General features: G+C 49.6%; 4 protein-coding genes; 2 read left to right on the top strand and 2 right to left on the bottom strand.

Annotated features, from left to right (window-relative positions):
• Positions 1–1,832: 1,832 nt before the first annotated feature.
• Positions 1,833–2,678, bottom strand: FFUJ_01348 (probable proteasome endopeptidase complex subunit PRE7; the record flags this gene model as incomplete). XM_023579728.1 has 2 exons in its annotated part: positions 1,833–2,520; positions 2,572–2,678. 2 exons carry the CDS (start codon positions 2,676–2,678, stop codon positions 1,833–1,835), a joined length of 795 nt encoding a protein of 264 aa, XP_023424210.1.
• Positions 2,679–3,058: 380 nt separating this feature from the next.
• FFUJ_01349 (related to phosphatidylinositol-4-kinase) lies at positions 3,059–9,014 on the top strand (the record flags this gene model as incomplete). XM_023579717.1 has 4 exons in its annotated part: positions 3,059–3,241; positions 3,295–4,905; positions 4,954–7,485; positions 7,533–9,014. 4 exons carry the CDS (start codon positions 3,059–3,061, stop codon positions 9,012–9,014), a joined length of 5,808 nt encoding a protein of 1,935 aa, XP_023424209.1.
• A 359-nt stretch (positions 9,015–9,373) lies between these two features.
• Positions 9,374–11,379, bottom strand: FFUJ_01350 (related to cation diffusion facilitator 10; the record flags this gene model as incomplete). XM_023579706.1 has 5 exons in its annotated part: positions 9,374–9,786; positions 9,841–9,899; positions 9,952–10,164; positions 10,231–10,911; positions 10,979–11,379. The coding sequence occupies 5 exons, from the start codon at positions 11,377–11,379 to the stop codon at positions 9,374–9,376; spliced, it is 1,767 nt and encodes a 588-aa protein (XP_023424208.1).
• A 6,968-nt stretch (positions 11,380–18,347) lies between these two features.
• Positions 18,348–21,218, top strand: FFUJ_01351 (uncharacterized protein; the record flags this gene model as incomplete). XM_023579695.1 has 2 exons in its annotated part: positions 18,348–18,595; positions 18,740–21,218. 2 exons carry the CDS (start codon positions 18,348–18,350, stop codon positions 21,216–21,218), a joined length of 2,727 nt encoding a protein of 908 aa, XP_023425450.1.
• Between the last annotated feature and the right edge of the window lies 1 nt (position 21,219).

The following is a 21,219-nucleotide window of genomic DNA, read 5'->3' as shown; positions in this document are numbered from 1 at the left end:
ACAGCACCTCGAGAGATGCTCAAGCTCCAAGGCTTGATATTCCTGGCGTGTGCACGAGGTGTGGTGTCCGGCTGCTGTAATGGCAGTGTATCATGTCTTCAACCTTTATTTAGGGTCATGCAGATTGTGCGATGGAGCAGACGCTACTACATCGGTTGTGTTAGCGAGACACTGACGCCTCCAAACGATATTGAGATACAGTATCTTGCAGAGCACGGGAAAAATAGACCCTGTCCACACCCTCCCTGCATCGGGGCATTGCTTAGCTGGCATATCTCGATGGATCTCTGTACACATAGCCATTGAGGCAAAGGGCGGACCACCGCAACGATGTTCAACCAGTCACTACGCTTTGAATAACCCTATACTACTGCAATCAGGTCTTGCCTCACCTATCAGAGCTGTTAAGTGTGTAGTGGACTTGATAGGCTAAGAAAGAGCCATTAGACCTGACCGGCCGGTGTGTGCAGGGCAGGGTAGGGCAGGGCTGCAAGCGTCTTCGGGATAGAGATTGAGTAGACGAGTACTTGGATGAGCTAACAATGATAAGTTCTCTCTTGTGATCTGATACCTACATCGGTGGCTAGGGAAATAGCATGGTGGTGTTAGACTGCCACGGTATTGGCTCGATGTTTAGCATCTGACTCTGATCACCATCAGAAAGAAATCTTTGCTAGCAAATAACCGGACCGTGCTTTGATGGCTATCGGGCGTAGGAAAAGTAACAAGCGCTTGAGTCTAATGAACCAACGTGGTGTTGCCATTTGCCGCGCTTGTGGTGCGATAGAGGCACTCCAGAAGAGTCTAGACGCGCTCTTAGAAGTGAAAGTGGTGTTGCACTCTCCCGGATGTAATTCTATCCGCGGACTAATGTTAGGTGTCTCTTGGGATGATCAATGTTGAGTGACTAGAGCTCAGCTCGACATGGGTCTCTCGAATGCTGTGTGCCGATGCCATTCTATCTCTAATTAGACTGATTAGCAACGTTACTTGTCCACACTCAAAGTACAACCAAAAGGCGGAAAAGTAATACATGGCCATGTCAGACTTACGAAAATGCCACCCAAGAGTTGTGAGGGTGAATAGCTGTGTTACAGCTGATAACTCATGCACAAATAGGCACCGTTGCCCGGTGAAGAGAATAGTTCATCTCTTTCAGGACGGTCTCAACCAGTGGTTAAGTATGCTGATAGGACGCTCGAGTATTGGTATGTCCATTGAACCTTTCAATGATCAAAGTGTAATTTGAGTATGCCGTTACAAGTGCTTCGCACCTTGATTGTAAGGTCAAATCGCCGTCATACCATGGCTCGTTGTCCATGCCACCAACGCAGCAAGTTAGATGTCGGGCAGTTGGACTCAAAGGTCAATTGGAACAAATCTAGGGTAAGCTGAACTCACATACCTTTAGCTAATACCCCAAGTCAGGTAATTGAACTGCAGTCGCATAGTGCCAGTACATGATCTAGGTGCCCGTGATCTCCGTGAATATTTGACCGAACACGATGGCTTCAGTGGTGTTGGAAAATCTTCCTCATTCCCCGTGCATAGCAGGTATGTGCGGTCTGCAGAGCTCAGTGCCACCGACAGTAATTTATAAAACCTAATCCCAAGGTAAATAAGACCTTTGCATCCTGGAGCCTCACAGGCGATCTGTTAGTTTGCAATTCGCGGATCGTGACATTATCTTTTGTCGTCGAAGCGACTCAGTATCATGTTCATATTCATCACACCACAATTATGCCCCGCAGTTGACCGTAAAGAAGGCTCATTGATTTCGTGGCGTCTAAGTAATCCCCTGTTATACATTCCTCTTTCGCCTTTCCTCCCACCTAATCCTTCTTCAAGGGCAGAAAGGTCTCCTCAATACCGTCTGCTGTGATGATGAGCATTTGAAGGTTATCACCAACCTCAATGTGACGCTCCACCGCACCATCGAATGCATCCTTGACAACAGTCTCGACCTCTGTTCGCGTAAGAGGACGTCGCTCCCGCTCCTTTAGCTCATGGCCTTCTCCGCTTCCGGGAATATACTGGTTCTTGAAGTTAACCTGGTTGTCCAGGAAAGGCATGATCAGACTGCCCGCAGCACCGCCTGCTCGGCACTGCTCTCGCTCATAGCTCCCCACGGGATCGTATGAGTACACAGCGCCTCTGCCCTCCTCATCCAGACCGCCGAGCATCGCATGCGAGTAGTAGGGGAAGAATCGCTTCGAGTAGAGAACGGTAGAGAGGCGTTTGGCACAAGCATTGACAGTCATAGGCTTGCCGTGGCGGTAACGGTAGATCTTGCAGATGGTATCGAGGTGGTCACGGAGGGCCTCACCATCAGCAGCGAAGCCGACGACAGATAGGACTAGTGTAGCATCCTCCTGGGAGGCAGTGGTGCCGCCGATTCGGAAGACCTTGGGGGACATGCGAGAGTTGATGCTATAACCGCTAGTGTGGCGGGTGTCACCAGCCATGATGGTAAAGTCTGCGCCAGCAATGGCAAGAGTCGAGCCACCATTATCGGTGTAGCTTGTATCAGTTAGCTGTAAGCCCTGGAGATGCATAGTTGAGGTGTCTCACGGGTTAAATCGATGTTCTCGAAACTCGCCGCTGTTGGTCTTGGGGGCATCGGAGAATGAATAGTTGGGCCCATTCATCAAAGGGTTCTGGCTGAACATGGCAGCCATGATTACGGTCTATGTGACGGAGGTCTAAGCAAGAGCTGGGTGATCTTTCTCGATGCGCAGAGATGATGGAATTCGGAGTTGGTGATTGATGATGTTGATCTGGCGTTGCCTAAGTTGTCACTGACGATGGAGCTGAGGTTCAGACGCACGCGTCAAGCTTGCAGCCTTGCCCACCTACCTACCTACCTAACCTGCAGAGCTGGGGTAGCTACGATGACTAAGCGCGAAGACTGACAGGGGTTCACCTCCTAAAGTTCACCTAACAACCACCGTCATTTTGAAGGTCTTGTTTCGGAAACAAATTTGTTGACTTGGTTCTTGTTGGTGTTTTGTTTCGAATTGCTATGTTTTGAAGCGACCGCGTCGCCCACGCACCAAAGATGATAGGTGACATTCGCTCCAAGGCGCTGCAGAAGATAGCTTCGCTATCTGCGTCTAGCTCTACAACTTCCTTCGACCGATCTGATCTCGACCGACTATGTAGGGCCTGCCACGCCGGCGCGAAGAGCAAGGACTATGTCAATGGTTATCAGAATAAGAGCTCGCTAGGCCGAGTGCCCATGGTAGGTTATTCATGGGGCATAGGGATCTGATAGTGCGTGATTGACAATTGTAGTCTATACGCGAATTCGAGGTCTTGATCGCATTATGCAAGACAGCACCGAAAATCAAATCGAGCCAGAGTGCCCAGAGACTCTCATATCAGCTGTTCCCGTATATTCTTGAAGCACATATACAGGTTTTTCTTCCTTCGCCATTCTTCCGAAAGATCGACCCGTCCCCGACCGAGGCTCTAGCCTTTCATGTGACAGGGGCCCTATTGGCACTTGGCATCAATTACGATGAGCTTCAGGAGAATGTGACCGATAAGATCTGGGCCTTCGTGAACTCTTGTAGACGAGCTACCGAGAGCATTATCTCACCTCAAGCAGGGGACCCTGAGAATCCTCACCTGGAGGATGCAATCCGAACTGTGACAATTGCCGTGGCACTGCTCGGATTTTTGGATGCGGCAGCCGCTCAGGCCGACTTCTGGAGAGCTGGCGGTCGACTGGCCATGATCAAGAAAATTAGAGAATTGCTTTCTGAGCCCTTCCTTATCGCTGTGGAAACAGCACTATCCACCATACGCAACTGTCATAGCCAGGATCGCGAGGTTAAAGAATGGAAGAGATACCTGCGCCATTATGCCTCGTCTGGACGACCTCTCGGAGCTATGCTCCTGCACCGAAGCTTCGCTCACCTCATTGTCTCCAGCACTTCACTGATGGTAAAAGACCCTCGTTCTCTGCGAGAGTCTCACGTGCTAGATATCTACATTGCCCAGGGTGAAGATCTTTGCAATATCGCGTCCTCTGCGCTCGAAGCAGACTTCAAGACGGTTGAGGAATATGCTGCCCTGGCCATTGAGGAGATCCAGTATATCGAAGGTGGTGCTGACTTCATCCGCATGGGATCTCCCGACCAGCAGAGTCTCGCCTACTCTGTGAAGGCTGCGGCGCTCATTTCCTACTTGAATTGCGCTCTGCTCAATGAAGATGCTGCTGATACCGAGATTCTCATGAACTGGCTTCAGGAAACCCTGGATGACTCTGTTCAGATGGCCGATCCTACTCTTGCCTCGGTCACGTTGCGATGTTTGGCCCTGATCTGTCAGATCTCACCATCCTTCTCGTCTAATGTTAGCCGCATCCTACCTAGGTTCATCGTTCAGGATGCCCCACAGAAAGATATTGTCACTATAGCTTCCAATAGCTTGGCTTATGCCCTCAAAATGCTCTCGAAGGATGCTGTCATCGGCACATTGTATACCCTGGGCAACGTACTCAGCCCTGGGTCGGACCAAGCGTTTGTGAACGACCAGATTGATGGAACGGCAAGTGAAACAGGACTTAACGCCATTTATACCAATCGTCGGTCCATTGGGAGCTCGATTTCACTACAGATGTATGGCGAGGAGGAGACTGCGATCGTTTCTGGCAATGTCGTGCAAACCATCTGTGGAATTGCTGCCGCTTTCAAGGATGAGAAAATTACCGCACTAGCTCAGTCTATGCTTCAGCAGAAGCTCGAAAAGGTCAATACAGGCGTGGATGCCCGGATTATCAGTGGAGCAGCTGCTCTGGCTCTCGAGGGCGGACAACTCGAGTTTCGCTCTTTGCTCAAGCTGTTTAGTAAACTGTGCCATACTGGGGTTGTTGAAAACCAGCTGTTCTTATTGGAAGCTGTAAGTGAACATGACGTTCTATATTTTGATACTTACTGATTTGTATAGGTGAGAAATGCTCGCACTTTCATTTCTGCCAATCTACGACGTGACTCGCAGCTGTTTGGTATCTACTTTGAACACTTGCTTGACAGCATCATCGGACTTGGTGATGTACACTCGTCTGGACATACCAAGGAATCTGACGTACAAATGGCTGCAAAGGAGATCGCAGAACTTCTTCACCCGCTGGCAATCTTTATGTCCACGAATGATTTTGCTTTCGAACCCATCGCTGATGACGAGACATATTCTCTTCTTCGAGACGCTTGGTTCAACATCGTGGTTCACGGCTTTACCACCAACACAGACCGTGGAAAGCAGTATATGCGAGAATTACGTATGATTGCTATCCACTCCCCACCTCTTGTGGCCGAGCAGCGAGGTGAGCAGGTCGAAAGTGATATCGAGCTTAATACTGTCTTACGACGTGGTATGAGCAACGATAGAGAGTCTCTGCAGAAGAAGCTTTTGAGTGATCTTGTACCCTCCAAGTCCAATGAGATTAGGAGCCTTAGCTATCGCAAGGTGATCTTCTTGCAAGCAGCTTATCTGATGGAAATTCTTCGAGCCGACTCAGGTGATTGCACCAAGGTTCTGTCCTATTTCCTGGAACCGAGCATGTCCAAGGGAGAGCTGAGCAGCGCCATGGAGGGTGTTGCGGCTTCTGTCATGGATAAGTATATCCAAAAGACACAAAGCGGCGCCGAACCAACCTTTTCTGCCCAGTACGCTGCTGAGCAGCTCGCTACTATCTTCTGTAGCTGCTGCCATCGTATCGAGCGAGTCCAGCAAGCCGCGTTTGTTTGCGCAGATCGCTTCCTCCGAGAAATTCCTTCAGCCCTCTGCTATAGATCGTCACTCTTCGCACTGATCGAACTGCTCTCGCTCATGTGGTCAAGCTGCTTGGAAGCCGAGACAGATGTTTATGCTCCTAGGTCTACTTTCACGTCAGAGCTTGGCGGAGTGACTGTGCAGCTTTCAGACGACTATGATTTTCGAAGGTGGACAGTAGATATCCTCAACCGCAAGGCCAGGGTATGGGTTAACTCTGCCATCAACCTCTCTCCTCTGGATGTCAAGGGAATTCTGCAGACATATCTCTCGGAGTTCAGTGACGAAGGCGCTTACGGCCATGTCTCTTTGGGAAGATCTTTTGCTCTTGAGCTAGGATCAATTATTCCATCAACAGACAATCGTCTCCAGTCCATGGACAAGATTGGCAACTCGAGTGTCAACACAGCTTCTGCGTTTGTTGCGCAGTACACAACTCGCCAAGAATATCGGTATGGTGAGACGCTTCCGGATCGTGGTACAGAACTTATGAGCTTCATGAACCATAACCGTCGCTTGTCATTTGTGCAGTCATCTGTGAAGGAGAGTGCCAATGCCACTACTGCACTCGCTCATATCGAGGCAAGAATTCTCAGCAAGAAGAGTACGTCCATCACTGAAGTCCGGGATATTCTTCGTAGGGCAGCAGCACTTCTTTGCCGCACGAGCAAGGATGAAGCTGCTGTTGCCCATCACCTTGTGAGCATTCCGTTCGCCCTATTCACCAAGCAATCCATCAACTTGGGTGTCTCTTTATGGCTTGGTGTAATCAACGAAAACCCAAGACAGGAGTCGAGACTGCTGAATGAGATCGTCCAGCAATGGGAGTTCTCTCTTACGCGAAAGCTCGGCCTCTTCAGCCCAACCCTGAATCATGTTGACCCCTTCTTTTTGAAGGAAGAATTTGCCCCCAGCGAACTGGAGGCTCTAGCCAAGAAGAAGCAAATTGTGCATGACATTCTCTCACCCCATACTCGACTGCTTCAATTCTTTGCCAGTCATTATAACGCTACCAGGCTCGGTAGCCCTGATATCCAGAAGGTGTTCCTCCGGATGATTGATCTTACACTGGAGGCAATGAAGCAATCTGCAACCCATCCAATGGCTAGAGAGATTCGATTCCAAATCGTCTTATTTGGTCTGCGCGTCCTACGTTCCAGCACCACTCTCAAGCCTGCAGCACAGTGGAGGCTCAAGGAGCGACTTCTTACGGCTGGCCTGTCTTGGTTCAGGTCTGCTCCCAAGTGGTCATTCGGAAGTAACTTATTGCAGATGAAGACCGAGATTCGTCTTATCTCTGATGTCTTGGCGGCCCTCCAACAGGTCTCTTTTATAGGCGCCCAGACTGTCGGCAATGTCAAGTCTCTGCAGTCTAAAGAGCAGCTGCTCGATCTCCTGCTCAGAAATGAACAACTGCGCCTGATCGTCTGGGTAAACCCACTCAACAATGCGAGCAATCAAGCCTTGACCCAAAATGCCGGCAAGGCACCGACCGAAGCTGCACTCTTATCACTCATTAGGACTGCATGGTGGCAGGACCCAGCTATTGCCATCGAACTCGCCACGAGATTTCCGTTCCCTCGCTTGCAGCGCGATATCAGGTTCTTGCTTCTCACCATGCCTGAAAAGGCCATTTTTGAGCCTGAGGCTCTGCACCTGATCTTTGGAGGATTTCTTCCCGACGATGTCGCTTCACAACAACTCAAGGTAGGTTTCGTACCCTGACTGATATTGCAATGCTAACGTTTCGGCAGTATTTATTGTACTGGGAACCTGTGAACCCCGTAACAGCCGTTACCATGTTCTTACCTGCCTACCAGTCGCACCCTTTCATCATCCAGTACGCCATGCGTGCGCTAGAAAGCCATTCTGTCGACGTAACATTCTTTTATGTTCCCCAAATTGTCCAGTCTCTCCGTTACGATAGCCTGGGATATGTCAAGCGCTATATCCTTGAAACAGCCCAGTTTTCCCAGCTGTTCGCTCACCAGATCATCTGGAACATGAAGGCCAATTCGTACAAGGACGATGATGCTCAGATCCCTGACGAAATCAAACCAACTCTCGACACAGTCATGACTCAGATGGTTGACGGTTTCGCCGCTGAAGACCGTGACTTTTATGAGAAAGAGTTTTCTTTCTTTGACGAAGTCACTGACATTTCTGGAAAGCTTAAACCCTTCATTAAGAAGTCGAAGCCGGAGAAGAAGCAAAAGATTGAAGAAGAGCTGCGCAAAATCAAAGTTGAGGTCGGCGTTTATCTTCCTAGTAATCCTGATGGTGTTGTTATTGGCATTGATCGTAAGTCTGGCAAGCCCTTACAGAGTCATGCCAAGGCTCCGTATATGGCGACATTCCGTATTCAGAAGAACAAAGGAGGCGTTTCTGAGGTGGATGAGATGATGGAGGAGAATGACGGAGAAGATCATGGAACACCAGAGAGGACTGTTGAAGTCTGGCAGTCGGCCATTTTCAAGGTCGGCGATGATTGTCGACAGGACGTCCTGGCGCTGCAGATGATTGCAGCGTTCAGAGGCATATTCCACGATGTCGGCCTAGATGTCTACGTCTTCCCTTATCGAGTCACTGCCACTGCCCCTGGTTGTGGTGTCATCGACGTGCTGCCTAACTCAATCTCACGAGATATGCTTGGTCGTGAGGCTGTCAATGGTTTGTATGACTACTTTATCTCCAAATACGGCAATGAGAACTCGCTCCGATTCCAGCGAGCCCGCAGCAACTTCGTCAAGTCCATGGCTGCCTACTCAGTCATTTCCTACTTGCTGCAATTCAAGGATCGACACAATGGCAACATCATGATTGACGACGCGGGCCACATCCTACACATTGATTTCGGTTTCTGCTTTGATATCGCCCCAGGTGGTATCAAGTTCGAGCGTGCGCCCTTCAAGCTCACAACCGAGATGGTGGCGGTCATGGGTGGTTCGATGGAGCACCAGAGTTTTAAGGCTTTCGAGGAGCTCTGCGTAAAGGCTTTCCTGGCCAGTCGTCAGTATTGTGAGAAGCTCAGCCAGATCGTCTGGCTCATGATGGATAGTGGGCTGCCCTGCTTCAAGCCTGAGAGTGTAAAGCATTTCCGTGAGCGTTTTGTCCTTGACAAGAGCGAGCGCGACGCTGCCAACTTCATGAAACATCTCATCAAGACCAGTTACTCGAGCCATAGCACAGGTATCTACGATCAGTTCCAGCTTCTGACTAACGGCATTCCCTATTAGGGGATGGCACAAGAGGAGGATCAGTAGTGAATAGGTCTTGATGTTTTCTTTTTCTTTTTTCTCGTTATTTTATCATGACGCTTATCTAGTCTTCCTTTCCGGCTCTTCAAAGAGATAATACTCTTGATAATACAGATATATAGTACAATCGCTCCGCTTTCCAAAGCGACTGAGATTTTTGCAAAAACGACTTTGATGCCCCCACAAAACTGGCCCGCGCTTGAATACGCTTCTATATACACACGAGCTCTTTGGGTAATTGCAATACCCTTTTAGATCTCTGGCGACTAGTCATTTGTCTCCCATGTTAAGCGGGGAATCTTATCCGCCTGGCCTTGGTGTATTGTTGCAACTCGGCCTTATTTCTGTTTTGCGGCAGATCCTTTGAGCATGTGAGTCGGGGCATTGTAACTAGTGTAATCAACGTGGACGAATGCTCGGTCAACAATTGGCACAGATTCGAGGAAGTATGTCAGCACCTCGCTAAGATCATGACTGTCCTTGAGAGGTGTTGCTGCAGAAAGCACAATATCGACCTCGACGAAGAGTTTGTCACCAGCGTGATAGGCGCGCAAATTTTGAATCTGTCGAATGGCAGTGGCGAAGCGCATGGTCAAGTATAGCAGCAGGTTTCGCTCGTCAGGCTGGGCGGAGAAGCCTGAAAGGTTACGGACGTGGTGTGCCGAGGTCTGACTCCAGTTGAAGATAACAACAAGCGAGAGGAACAAGCCACCGACAGCATCAAGCCACCAGACTCGCCCATAGTAGCCAACTAGAACCAATATCAGTAGGGTTCGGCCTTACAAGATATACTATCATTACTTACTGATAGGAAACAGGATGGAACCAGTGTTGAAGATCACATCCGTCTTTGCATCCTCAGCCCTGTGGTTTGGTCAGATTCGGAGTACGAATGTGGATGAATTTGCCGACTTACAGTGCTCTGACACTTGAGTTCTTGACGACACGGCACCAGATCCAGCAGGCACCCTTGATGACGATGGTAGAAACCATGATGGCGATAGCTGGAATACCCAACTCAAGGATAGCATGCTCAGGGTCCATGAGGCGAGAAATACACTCGAGTCCAACTTGGCAGAAAGATGTGATCATGATGATGGAAAAGACGAGGACGCCAAGTGGTTCAAGTCTTACTACGCGTTAGCTTTTGTTCACTTGAAATGCCACAATCTATACGGCAGCGACTGAGACTTACTTGCGGCGACCAACAGGATAGCTATATTGGTCTTGATGACTCGACGAGATGAGACGCGTAGTAATCCATACGATGACGGTACTGAGGAAATCAAGCACAGCATCTACCAAACTGGCAAGGACGGACATTGAAGGAACTGAGACAATGACAACAAGCTTTCCAGCGAGTAAAATGGCATTGGCGATGAAGTTGACCCAGATGGCCAATGTCACGATGGGGTCGTCGCTGTCGATTTCAGCATCCTCCAACCAAGGTAACAAGGGCTTGGGGCCGTTGTCATCTTCTTGACTAGCAGGTCGCGGAGGTTGCTCCTCATCCTCGTCTTCGGATTGATCCTGACGCTGAAGGAGGGGCAAGTTCTCGGAGGAACGGAAGATGTCTTGAGGTGTGCGAGTAGCAGGGAGCTTTGTAGTCAAATTGCTAGCCTTGACGCTGACAGTGCCATAGGAGCCTGGAGTGATAGATGCGGATACAGGAGTTGATCCAGTAAGAGGGGGGGAGTCGGATGTGGTGGAGGGCTCCTCGTTGATGGTATCCGGGACGTCAAGTGGTCGGAATGCAGAGGCTTCAAGCTCTGCTTGGTACTCGTTGAGAAGATCGTGGGGAATAGCGGAGTCGAGGAGAGCATCGATGTACAGATATTGCTGAATCAACTCATTTGTTCTCTCATAGTACTCGCGCCTAGGGGTTTGGTTAGCTGCTGCACGAGGCCAAGGCGCATAGTTGGTGGGCGCCATTGAGGACTCACAGTGGTTTGGACATAGCAGCCAGCTCCTCCTCAGGCTTCCAGTATTGCTCCCATCGATATCGAGGGTTGCTTCTGCCAATGAGTTTGGCACTACGGTTCTGGGGGCCGTGGAGCAGTTGGGTGAGGCGACGCTCATCAGCGAGCAGCCTGCCAAGCTCATCATGGTCGTGGCGAAGCAGCCCAGTCTCCTCATCATCAGGTCCCATCCAGAAAGAGGGAGGATGCGCAGGAACAGAACTGCTCAAGCTCTGTATGCTCTGGTGAGAGCGACTGCGGATGAGGGACTGGAGGGCGCCACTGCGCGTGCCCAGAGGATTGTGGCTATCCTCGTTTGAGAGGAGAGAAGGGCGCCGTAATTGAGCATGGCTACCATGTTTTGAGGGAGTGTTTGGAGAGCTCATTGTCGCAATGGATGTCGCTTTTTCGCAGCGACTGGCGAGAGAATTGGGTGGTTAGGATAGAGGAGGCGCAATTATATATCGCGAAGAAAAATAAGATAAAACGTGTAACGAGTCAGGTTTGAAGTATTGCCAGGGTTTTGAAGCGTTGAGTAGAAACAATTGCGACTAGGTAGGTAGGTAGGTGCCGTGCCTGAGTCTAGTAGTCAAAACGTTGTTTTTCCGAGCTCCCGCCTCACGAAAGAGAGATAAGATTAGCCAAAAGGGACTCCGATACTACAATGAACAACCATCAACAAAGATTGACTTAAAGCAGGGGCCCCTCTCCGAGTCTAGCGAGGAAAAAAGATTTCGAATATGGAGAGGAGAGAGATTGATTAGATCCAATGCATCAAAGCTATTCGCCCACATGCTTGCTGGAGGCTCCGCCACAGCATTCATAATACAGACTGACCCTGGCGCCCCTTTGAGATTGGGGCCCTTGGCTCTTTAGCTGAAGGGTCCCATCGTGACGGGGTCCCTTATTCCGGAGAGGGCTTAGCCAGATCCCCTTGATGGGTCCTGCAGGCGGTTTTGATGTTTTAATGTTGAGAGAGGATCTCTCGGCATCCGTAGAGGCGCAAGAGACATTGATGCAGTTCGCGCGCGAGTGTGAGTTTCAAGGCACTGAAACAGCTGTGATGTTGTTTGAAGTTGATGCTCTTCTCTACAACAGGGGAAGGTCGAGAAGGATGACGATAGCTTGGCGTTTGGGTGGTTCGGTTACCTAGGTCATCAACTTCTTCGGTGAGGTAATCGGCCTGAAAGCTTAGGTAGGTGAGCCCCTTCCGCTGCAGGCCTCCACTAACAGAATCAAAGGCGCCAATTCAAACACAACCAGTTCAATTGGATTGGCCCCATCCTTGGAACGGCCACTGAAGCAAAGCTTGATCTGCCGAGGTTTCACAGAATGTCCCGCCCGCCCCCAGTTACAGACAAGATGGGGTAACAAAACTTGAAGCTGCTGTAAATAAGTATGTAAATACATACATACCTTAATAATATGCTTATCACACTATTGCTAGGATATATCAAGGGTCTTCTTCTTGTTCATTGTCAACTCTGCTGACCTATTGGTCCATGTCGTTCACTTAACCAGCTTGACTCATTCCTGTTGTATAATTAGTTGCCAGCCACATCCCATAGATAGATAACGAGGTTGGATCGCTAATGGGTGCTGATACAGAGTAGGAAGGACACATTGAATGCTACTGTAAATATGGAGTAGATAGCAGAGACATGTTCAGAACATTGCCGACTCATCAATTACATTGGAGAACTGCATGTGCATCCAAGCGCTGCAGCCGCCAAGACCGTGATATATCAAGTCGCCATGGGCTTGCAGGAAAACAGTAGGTATCCGAGTATTGGGTGGCCATGAGCAAAGCAGGAAGATTGAAACCAGATCATACAGCAAGTGAGTGGGCAACATCTGGACTAAGTTATTCAAGAATCTATCGTTGCCCATCGAAATATAGGTCACCTCACCTGAAGCATATAATGTATCAGGAAGCGTGCCTCAGGATTGTCGATCGGCACTTTTCAACTTGAGGTCCACTATGCCTTTGTGTATCAACAGAAGTTGAATGCAGATTGCAATAGATTGCCTAGATTGTGGGATAGTCATTGTGATATGAGTCGGAAGATTTTCAACTCTCAACCGCCATGTCATGTAACAGATGATGTTTATTGTCTTTGAATGTCTCATCTACACTGTGCGGCATGCGACCAACGAGCTAGATTAGCGTATCGGGGGTGATCGTGTTGATCCGTACAGGACGCGCAATTCATGTCTCTTGACGTGCATCAGCATTGTCTATCTATGTTGTACGAACCCGTCATCAGAGCTAACCGGAAGAATGGTCTCAACCACGACGAACGCAGCTGAAGGAACTGGTAAATACTGGGTAGGGTGACCGTCTCAACAAAGAATCGGGTGGTGGAGCATTGCTACCTATGCATATTCTTCTCATGTGCTTTGTTTTGGTCCCAGTCCTGCAAGTCCATGATCTTTGTCTCTGTCCGAGTAGAACCTTGAACAAGATAAAGATTGACATTGATGACGAAACATTCAGATTCTGATCCCATATTATTACCCTTATCTGGGCCAGCAAGTCAATAGATGACGAATGGGGGAAAAAGAAAAGAGCGAGGCAAGGGCTGCACGGTTAATTTGCACATTTGTGAGATTGTCTGCTGACTGATCTTGCAAAACTCCAACCAAATACGCACTTCTTGAAGACGACAACAAAAACAACGAAACGACAATCGCAAATCGCAATCACAGTCCCCAGTTCTGTAGAGAATCTCAACATCTATACGAAGTAATACAGGAAACTCGAAGAAAGAAAGAGAGGGGCTGTCACAAACCGGTCAAGAACAAGCTTTGAGTTTGATGTTGGATCGGGTGATGGCCCTCGATTTTTGTGTGCCTGCAATAATAGTAACTGTAACCCAACAACTGTGTGATCGACCACGTCCCAACGCTCAAGGCGATCATCTCAGCAGCTGGTGGCGTGAGATGATGGAGCCGCGACGAGGGAGCCCAGTCTTCTGCGAAAACTGTGGCTCCTCAGCTCGAAATAATTCGAGAATCAGCATTGGACGGACACTCTGCAAACGTTTGCGGAAAGTTTGGCTGTAAATAGCTGTCAGCAGCAAATGCATCATGAGCTCAGCCATGATTCATCCATCCACATCGGCCATATTGCCTCCCTTGCTTTGCCGTGCTCCGCCTGGTTTCTTAACCTTAAGGCTCGAGGTATTCCATCCGTCCCAGCCCTGTCCGTACTCCGTGTAATAACGGGAGAGCAAAGTTGGCGTGGCACGGTACACAACAGATATTCACTCGTACAGTACACGAGCTGCTGCGTAAACCGATGAGCATATTGCATTGTGGTTCCTCGATAGCAACGAAGCCGTTTGAATTCCGAGGCCTTGGGCATCGATGGTCACTAACACGTCCAAGAACACGAGATGGAAATAACTTCAAAACACCCAGAGTATCCATTAACCTCCTCCTTGTGCCACAGTCATCCCTAAAGTCCATACGAACCTCACATAGGTACTAGGTATCTTGTCTCTCCACGGTTGGGCCCCTAATAAGAAGCATTGGCCAAGCTTTGATCTAAAAAAGACCATCCTGATCCACTCGGTGGACAGGGGCTAAGAAGGAAAAGGGAGGGCCCTCCCACTCGCTCTGGTTTTTTTCAAAAGAGTGATGATTTTCAACTGACGAGCCGCGTACCTGAACTTAACCCGATCAGGTTTGAGTTTCTGTGTCGATGAGTTTCCTAGTACCCGATTAGGTTGCATACATGCACAGTGCGAGAGGCGGCGTTCACAATAATTGATTGAGTTATCTCAATGCCTGGATCTCGGCTTCTTTCCAAGTTTTGCCCTGGTTCTGCAAGTGAAGAGACGTCGTGAAGCCCGAGTTCTTGTTCATGAGATCGTCGACTCGGGTCCTCCTGTAGATCAACGACGTCAGCGAGGAACAAGGGCATGTTTGAAAAAGATAAAAAAAAATTGAGTGATATCTAAAATGGGAAAGGAAATCACATCACGAAAGCAAGAGTAGCATGGTCAAGGTCATGGTCAAGGTCAAGGTTACAGTGGAGGAGTAAAAGATCCTCCCATCCATGAATACAGGCAGCAACAGGCTCATATCATGTGGAATTTTCTGCTCGTGTCTCGCTGATTTGGGGCCTTCAGTGGATGCTGCTCGGCTGTCGTGGATCGTGGTGGGGAACGGCCCCCCTGTGCCCGCAACCCCAAGCCCGTAACTCGGCAAGCCAGAGCCCAAAGCTCCAGGGGTCTTGAGAAGGGAATGGAATGGAAAGGGTCACGGCCAGGGCGGGAACGGCGCAAGCGATGCAGCCAATAATTAATTGACTAAGGTAACTCAACTCTCTTTGAGATCCAATATCCGAAGGCCCCGGGCTGTTATTGCCTTGTACTATTATATCTGATGCTCGAACGCAATAGAACAGACGAATGTCGAGTCTCAGTCAATGACAGAGGTAGCTGTGAGTCAATAAATGCCAAGCAGAATCAAGCATTGAACCCTTATCTCCACAAGAACTCCAGTATTTCTCTTTAGTCTAGTCAACCTATGGATATACTGTGCGCGTACTGAATAGAGATTACAGCAATGCCTTGGTTACATTAAAAAAAAACACCAAGGGGCCATTATTAGCACAGATCGATCAACTATATCTGAATGACGACTTTTGTTTGTGTATGTCTATTCACGATCAATGTTGAAGTGCAGAACTACACTGTGATATTGAGCATCCTACTATAGCTGCCAATCATTACCTACCTACCTTATATCAATCATCAATGACAAAAATAACCAACTCTTGGCCAAGAGTATTCCAGCAACTAGTAGACGATGGGGAAGTCCCCTTGTTGGCTTATTCCAGGATACTTTTTTGTTTTCTTCTTCTCCATATTTTACTCAGGATAAAACTGGAATATAGAATTGGGCCACAGATATCGTGTCGTGTAATACATAGAAAGTCAACGGAAGTCTCTATGATCGAGAAGAAGTCGCGTCAGCAAAACAATGAATTCGTGAAACGTTGAAGCCCGGTACCATAACCCATTGGCTCGTCATACGCCCAGCTCACCCAGCGTCGGCCGGGCTTAGACTGTCTCACGAAGAAAAGATTCATGCTGGCTTATCCACATAGCTCCCCATCTGCCATACATCCCCAAGGCTGAAGGGATTTCCAGGAGAGGCCATGATCGTGGTCTAAATGCAAGCAACAGCGCTATTGACGTTGTTGGTTGTGTCTTAAATGCCACGCAATTTCCCCCTGCAACTAGCGTACCGGCTTCTTGATATGTCCGGCTTAAAGTGCAGTATTTCATCATTAGTCTTTCTGCACTTTGCAGCTTTGAGGAGGTGCCGTAGCTGAATTATCGGAACTATTGAGCCTTTGCGGCTTTGCCCGTCAAGGCTTGGCCCACGCCTCTTTTTAGATGAGCAAGCCTCAGTATCAGCTCTTGATTATTGCTGCCACTCCAAGAAATAAGGCTTTGAGATATTGTTTCGGATGTCATGAGACAATCGTGTTCCATTGGGACATGCGTCAAGCCATGTCATGTTTTGATCTGCCTGCATTTGCATTCGTAGTATCAGTTGTCGTGTAGGTCTGATCTAGGGCTAGCTGAACCTGTACAATACCACATGCTCACTCCCAAGTTATGGATGCTATTGGCGAAGCCATGGCCGCGGCTCTGGCTCTCCCTCTTGGTTCAGCGGTGACCGTGCCTCCAAGACAAGGGTTGCCTGTTCTCATGGAGCAACGACGCTAGCGAGGTGGTAGTCGGGAAAGGATACGGGCTAGGACGGACTAGATGAACGGGCTGTGACGATGAGTCTACGGGGACCATTAACTTGAGCCATCTGTCTAATAATATTCTGATGCGATTGAGCTAATATGTAGCCTCCGATTCCACAGAATTTCACTTGATGAGAGTTGCCGGGTTTTGACTTTAGTTGATCGAAAGTTTGTTATAGCCACAACAGCTATTATATGGAGGTCTGTTATGTGTCTTTATTCTTGACTTACTCACCTCGGTTACTCTATACACCACTCTTTTGTCCATACTCTTCCATAGGGATCGCAACGTTATAATACCAACTAATTCCAACCGAATCAAATAGCATCACACCGCAGAAGCAACTCATTCCACATTCGCTCACTGGCTCTGAGAAAGCGAGTCTTCTCTCTATCGAGACGGAGGCCGTGCGCTGTCCACAGGGGTTTAATAGAGCGCACACTCTTTCAGCATTTGCACTGTGCGACCCCCGACCCCCGTCTAGGTGCGCTCTCGAGGTCTGCCTGTGCTTGGCCGTTCACTTATCCATGGCCCTAAATATCCATGTCGATTGGATTGAATTGGATCCATTAACTGTACTGACTGGTGCTGCTTGTACTGTAGCATGTACCTTCTATGCAGCCTGTCGGGCCACCACTGAATTGGTCAGGTCAGGTCTAGACTGGACTCGCTTCTGCTCGTTCGCCATCTTTCTTTTCGTTCAAACCTCACCACCACCACTCGCTTCTCTCCCCCCCCTAATCATCTCCGCTTCCTAACTTTTTTACTGTTGTGTTTCTGTCGTTGACGTTGGCCGCCTGTCAAGTCTTATTCAATCAGTCTGTCTCTGCCCATCGAAAAGAGAGACTCTGAGTCGATACGAGACGGCTAAGACTGAGCCTCTATCGTCTTACTTTCTATCCGTATACATACATTACATACTTTCGCTCTCGCTCTCGCCTTTGCCCGACCGTCTTGTTCCGGCTTTAACCAGCCACTTTTTACTCCTAATGCAAATCGTCTTTCGTTTCTGGAGATCATAATGTGAGTCTCAACTCTCTTTGCCTTGGATCAATGACACATGCCTCCAACCACCCGGATTATTTATGTTTCTTCTCTGGAACTTGTCTCGACTCTCTTCATTCCGACAAAGCCTCTTGTCCCCGATCCTGTATACCTAAACCCACGGCTGTATTGGCACTGCTTATTGCTAATGCTCTGCCGTTATCTTTGCTGCTCAATTTCTTTATTTGCAGTGCCTTGGAACATTTGCGATAACTTTCAGGGCATCATTTGTCACCAACACCAGCTGACCTGCGATCCCTCAATCATGCAGTTATCCGCATCTATCATACGCATCTTGTTTGCTTGACACGGTTCGGTTCGAATACCCTCGCTATCGTTATCAAACGCCGCATCAACGCACGACCTGCAGTCTTTTTTCCACATCTTCGTTTCGATTTTATATTGCCAGGTCCAAAACGCCGCCGTATATCGATCGCTAAAACAGTAACAATAACTTCAGCTCAGCCCGGACCGTTCTGAGTCTCTTATGGGTTGTATCTAATCCCAAACCGATATTCTATTATTATACCTTCTACATGCCTAGATTCGGTGTTGCGTTTAACAGGCGGAAGTCAACCGCAACCTCGGAGGATTTTCAGCATGCTTCAGTAACACCAGAGCAATCGTCATTCCGAGTTATTGAGCGTACAGACCCTGCGCTGGGCAAATCATTTGACGGAGGCGCCAGAATGGCCAGGAACTCTGGTCATCACATTCCTAAGCCTAGTCACCTGGAACTTGACACTGAAGATAACATGTTTGCCGACCTCAAGAGTGGAAACAGGTGAGTTTTTTTCCCTCGATCCCCCGCCTCCTACCTCCTCTGCCTGTGTGACTCGCCAAGGAATGTTGCACGACTGCCGTTGGTTCTGGAAAGATAAAAATAACACAACCTAAGTCATGCATCATGGCGCTGACTCCTTTCCAGGGGAAGTGGGGCCTCTAATACGACCAAAGCCACATCAACTGATACCTCATCAAGGCACAGCAATGCCTCGACTGCTCCGTCTTCTACGAATCTCGAGGGTCAGGACGATCCCAAATATTCCCATTCACAGAAGAAGAACTTGCACGAGATCGCTCCTCGACCTGGAGTAAAATCCAGCGGGTCCGGATTTCTGAACCGAGCGGGTCGAACATTTTCTTTTGGGGTCCAGAAAAAACACAACGCGTCTTCCCCAAAGATTGACAACAACGACATCCCTCCCGTTCCAGCCATTCAACAGGATGCTTTTAGTGGAAGATCTAGAGGCTTGACCGAATCGACAACCAGCACTGCTACGCCGCCAAAGTTAGAGATGGAGAATGGGGGCATGGATATGGGAGGTGATTTCGGCTCCATGTTCTCGTCCTTCGACAAGAGAGCGAGCGTCGCCACCATGAGGGCTGACGGGTCCGCAGCTCCTCGCTCACTTACCAGCAACCGACCCATCCAGCCACCCCCTCTGAGTATCAACAAGATCACCAAGGTTGAGCCTGGCCCTGAGTCGTGGCACAGCCGCAACGAGGACGACAATCTTCTCGGATCTCAACCTGGGACCCCTGAGCTCGATGATGTGCCACCCCCTGTTCCGCGCCACCAGAGTTCCTTCAAGACGTCGAACCGGCCGTCTGATATCATTGAGGATGAGGACGCAAAGTTACTGCAGGATTCCATCGCAGTCGGAAGGTTGCTTTCCGAGTCCAGTAGCTCCAACCTCCCTTCCGGCCGTTACCGACGAAACGAAGATTCCTTCTCATCGTTCGAGAGGAAGCCTCTCAACAGCAGCTTCAACAGAGGAGACGACAATTTGTTCGAAGGGACTTCCGCTCATTCTTCGCGCATCACCAACCGTTTCAATTCTCGAGCCCCTAGCCCACCACGCAACAACAAGGTCATGACCCCGGCCCAGTTCGAAAGATACCGAAAAGACAAGGAGCGTCACGATTCCAGCGATGGAGCAATGCAGTCAACCCCCAACGATGACGATGACGATGAAATCAATTATGATGATGACGAGGACGAGATCGAGAGGTCCAAGCAGCAAGCAAAGCAGAGGAGAAAGCAGGAGGCTCACATGGCAGTCTATCGACAGCAGATGATGAAAGTCACTGGAGAGCAGCCTGATATGCAATCACATGAAAGGCCCGGCTTGGCCAGCTCCATGAGTGCACCCCAACTTCACCTCATGAAGACACCATCTCCCGGACCCCCGGCAGGTGCTTCTGACGAGGATGACGACGAGGAGGTTCCTTTGGCCATTCTGCAGGCCCACGGCTTCCCCAGCAAGAACCGACCACCTGCTAGACTCAGCACCATGGGCTCCAACCCCAACCTGCGAGCATCAACCCAGCTGGCCCCCCCAAGGCCTGGCTCGGCGATGGGCGAGAGCAGTAGTCAAAATCAGCGCCATTCGATGCTGCCTGCATTCGCCCGCGGTCTTCCTCAGGACCCTTTCGTTGGTGCAGGTATCGCAAAGCCAGCTATGCGGGAGTCGCTCACTTTCAGCGGCGGTCTTCCTGCCTCAGAGTCTCAGCAATCCTTACCCCCCGGAGGGTTGGTTGGCGTGATCGCCAGTGAGGAACGCTCAAGAGCTATGCGCCGCGGCGGTCCTAACGCGAATGGCCAGAAGTTCATCCCTGGCATGAACGGGCCCCAAGGACCTCCTTTCGACAACACGCCCCAAGGTGTCATGAACGGCATGGGCGGTATGTACAATATGCCAGGTATGGGCATGTCTCAACAGCAGATGCCTATGCCCATGGCGCCACCACAGCTCACTGTGGGAGACCAGGCACAGCTTCAAATGACCCAGCAGATGTCACAGTTCATGCAGATGCAGATGCAGTTTATGCAAATGATGGCTACCAACAACCAGCAGCAGCAGCAACCCGGGATGATGCCACCGATGCAACCTTATGGAGGACTCTCTGCCACTCAATCTATGAATGACCTCTCTTCTCGCCACTCAATGATGCTTGAGCCAGCTTTAGAGCCTCCCCGCCGTATGGACGCTGGAATGCGTACCATGAGCATGGTGGCGCCACCTTCAGGCGCTCCCTTCCTGCCACCACCTGGCGGATACGCTGGTTCAATTCACGGCATGCCCCCTATGGGATACACTCCGTCAATTGCACCATCCGAGCGAAGCAACATTGGTCTTCCCGGCCGATATCGTCCAGTATCTCAAATGCCGGCTGCTGCAACCCCCGATCTGCACCGACGAACCAACACCATGTCTGGAGCGCTGGGTCGCTGGGATGACCCCAAGGGCAAGTCTACTATCAACGTGGTAAGCGCCGCAGGCGACGGTTCAGATGATGATGACGAGGAAGGGTGGGAGGCGATGAAGGCCAAACGAGACAAGAAGCGTAGCATGTGGAAGTCAAAGAAGGGACTGGGAAGCGATTTTGGAACCATGATATAAT

Source organism: Fusarium fujikuroi, chromosome FFUJ_chr01 (genome assembly GCF_900079805.1).
Source record: "Fusarium fujikuroi IMI 58289 draft genome, chromosome FFUJ_chr01".
Taxonomy (NCBI): Eukaryota; Fungi; Ascomycota; class Sordariomycetes; order Hypocreales; family Nectriaceae; genus Fusarium; species Fusarium fujikuroi.
This window is presented reverse-complemented; position numbering and strand designations above follow the sequence as displayed.